Source organism: Amphimedon queenslandica, unplaced genomic scaffold (genome assembly GCF_000090795.2).
Source record: "Amphimedon queenslandica unplaced genomic scaffold, v1.1 AMPQUscaffold_8446_Cont19610, whole genome shotgun sequence".
Taxonomy (NCBI): Eukaryota; Metazoa; Porifera; class Demospongiae; order Haplosclerida; family Niphatidae; genus Amphimedon; species Amphimedon queenslandica.
This window is the reverse complement of record NW_003551277.1, coordinates 1-2563: the sequence shown is the minus strand read 5'-3', so window position 1 is coordinate 2563 and position 2563 is coordinate 1. Positions and strand designations below refer to the sequence as shown.

Here is a 2563-nt window from a genome sequence, read left to right as displayed (position 1 = left end):
GGACTCATGAATTTAATTATAGAGCTAAGTTAGTCAAAATTTTCCTAGATTCCAGCATTTTAAAAATTCCCTCCCTCCTAAATTGACCATTTTTGTCCCTAGATCTAGGGAAATTTCCCTAAATATGGAGGCACCGAGCGGTTATCAAGATTACACATGGTTAAAAACAAATTTACAAAAGAATACGGAAGAGTATACAAGCAACATGGGTGGGGCTTGTAATAGCAGTGCAACAACTTCTTGAGTTTTTGTTTCTTTTCTCGTTCTTTTAGCTATAGTTATGAGTATTAGAAAGAGTTGGAAGCGTGCTCCTATTGGCCGAGGCTCTTTTGGTGATGTTTCACTTTTTACTAGTGTAAGAATTAAAGCATTAGTCTGACCCTGTGTTTATATAATCCATGTACATGTATGCTTTATTATGTATATAATATACATACAGAATGATGGGGATCAGATTGCGTTGAAAGAAATGAAATTGGAGCCATTACGTTATCTAGATTCTCACGAGAGGGATGAGATAATTGTTAGATTGAGGAACGAGATCAAGATAATGGGGGAACACGATCATCCTAACCTTATTAAAGCTCTTGGCCCACCTCCAGTGAGCCGGTATCTTATACTCATGTACTCATACTGTCCATGTACTAATTTTTGTATAAGAAAACATTACACGTGTGTGTGTTAATTAGTAGGTACATTAAAACCTTAGCTAAAGTTTGAAACGGGTACATGTACATACACTTGTACGTGCACATGTAGTAAACGTTATAACACCCCCGCTAGGGATACATCGCATTTGTATGACCGAGCCCGAGGGCGAGGTCATACAAATTCGATGTATCCTGCAGCGGGGGTGTTATCAACATATTTGTGTGATAATGAGTGAGCGTATCAAAGGCGCGGCAATGCGCATGCTTAGTAGCACTACACCTCGTGGTAAAATGAAAGCAATGAAGGACAGGAGGCTCAGAAAAAGATACTTTATTAACAGATTTAGGCTTTAGGTTGACATATCTAATCTATTTTCAGGCTATAATATCTGGAAGAGTATAATCTAGGTCAGGAACAGAGATCCCGCGCTTGCTAACAGGCCCGTGTATCGATGATTTTACCTCCCCAGCTATCTTATTTAGCCATTGAGGTTAAGACAACCATTGATTTGAACGCGGAAGGAGAGCAGTGAACTCTACCTGCATGGATTATTGGTCTGTGCCTCGATCTAAAGTCATCTGGACTCTGGAGCCTCCCTATTCCCCGGCTTTGTACCTGTCAGTCCCCGCTCCGAGCTCCCTGGCCAATGCCCATACTTCATTGACAGTTGAATTGAATTCCAGCTTATTTAGCTGTCCAATATGTTGCTTTGTATATTTTATTTTATAAAAAAATTTCTGTCAAAACCGCAGGGATACAAATAAAACCACAGGGATACATCACATTTGTAGCATAGGCGGTGCCTTTGATACGCCCACTCACTATTATACAACTATGTTTTGTAAATCCCTAAATTTGAATTTGCACTGAATTTTGTCTTTAATACAGACCCAGTGATATTTAGGATTATTCCTAAGCTTTGGATCATACACTGCATGTGTGGGAAATTTTATTAATTAATATTATGTGTGTGTATAATAGTATATATGTACATATATGGATTCTGTTATTCAATATTCATTATTATTATTATTATTATTATTATTATTATTATTAGGATATTCCCTATCATCCTCCTGAGGACATGATGCATGTATGGATGGAGTTTTGTAATGGTGGAGATTTAAGAAATGTAAGTTTACTAATTCAGAGAAGGACGGGAGAAGAAATTACGTGTAAAATATTTATGTGTAAAATATGTCCATTGTATTTAATGAAAAAATGGCTAGGGGAGAATTCTTATTACGTTTTCTGATATATATGAATTTTATTATATTGTGTAGAAATTTAGAGCTATTTCTGATCAAATTCTAATTTTTTATGAATTTTTAAGGTTGCTCAAAAATTTGGCTCGAGACCATGTGCTATTAGTAACGCGGTAGCGTTACTAAGTAGGATTCACCCCACTTCAAAATGGCTGCCACGACTTTTGCAGCCTTGCTATACCGGGAAAACGAGCTCCTATGCTTACCAGACTTTATAGAGGACCTCATCTTGACCAGAGGACTCCATTGGTACCACTAGTGTGGCTCTAAACCTTGTCTGAGAGGAAAGCCAAAAATCCGGAAAACGGCCGTTTTGTTCAGCCACCTTTTTTCATCTTCATCATCATCATCATCATCAAGTCCTGTCAATCCAGTTGTCGGTCTGTATCTCAACTTTGCTCGGTGATAGAAGGCTAATTCTTACACCATTCTACTCCAATAATGCATGCGCAGGTCCCTATTCTTTATGACAATTCTCCAACAAAGGAAGAAGTTGCACTGTCACTGCTGGATCGGGCCCATCTTAACTGCATGCCGCCATTTTATTAATTAAAGAAGCATGTGCTCCAAAATTTGGGTGTGGTCGCGCATGCTCAGATCAGATCAGATCTGCAGCTCTGGAAGAAGCAAGCTAATGAAGCTATAAG

General features: G+C 38.3%; 1 protein-coding gene across 1 annotated transcript; it reads left to right on the top strand.

Annotated features, from left to right (window-relative positions):
- Positions 1 to 233: 233 nt before the first annotated feature.
- On the top strand, positions 234 to 1906 carry LOC109591325 (inhibitor of nuclear factor kappa-B kinase subunit alpha-like). Its single transcript, XM_020007080.1, has 3 exons — positions 234 to 355; positions 440 to 601; positions 1709 to 1906. Exons 1-3 carry the CDS (start codon positions 281 to 283, stop codon positions 1904 to 1906), a joined length of 435 nt encoding a protein of 144 aa, XP_019862639.1. The 5' UTR covers positions 234 to 280.
- The last annotated feature ends 657 nt before the right edge of the window (positions 1907 to 2563 follow it).

Excerpts from the sequence above, each read along its gene's own strand:
- LOC109591325 (XM_020007080.1), top strand. The coding sequence starts at position 281 with ATGAGTATTAGAAAGAGTTGGAAGCGTGCTCCTATTGGCCGAGGCTCT. Across the intron at positions 356-439 it reads ATGTTTCACTTTTTACTAGT|AATGATGGGGATCAGATTGC; the intron begins GTAAGAATTAAA and ends ATATACATACAG. Across the intron at positions 602-1,708 it reads AAGCTCTTGGCCCACCTCCA|GATATTCCCTATCATCCTCC; the intron begins GTGAGCCGGTAT and ends TATTATTATTAG.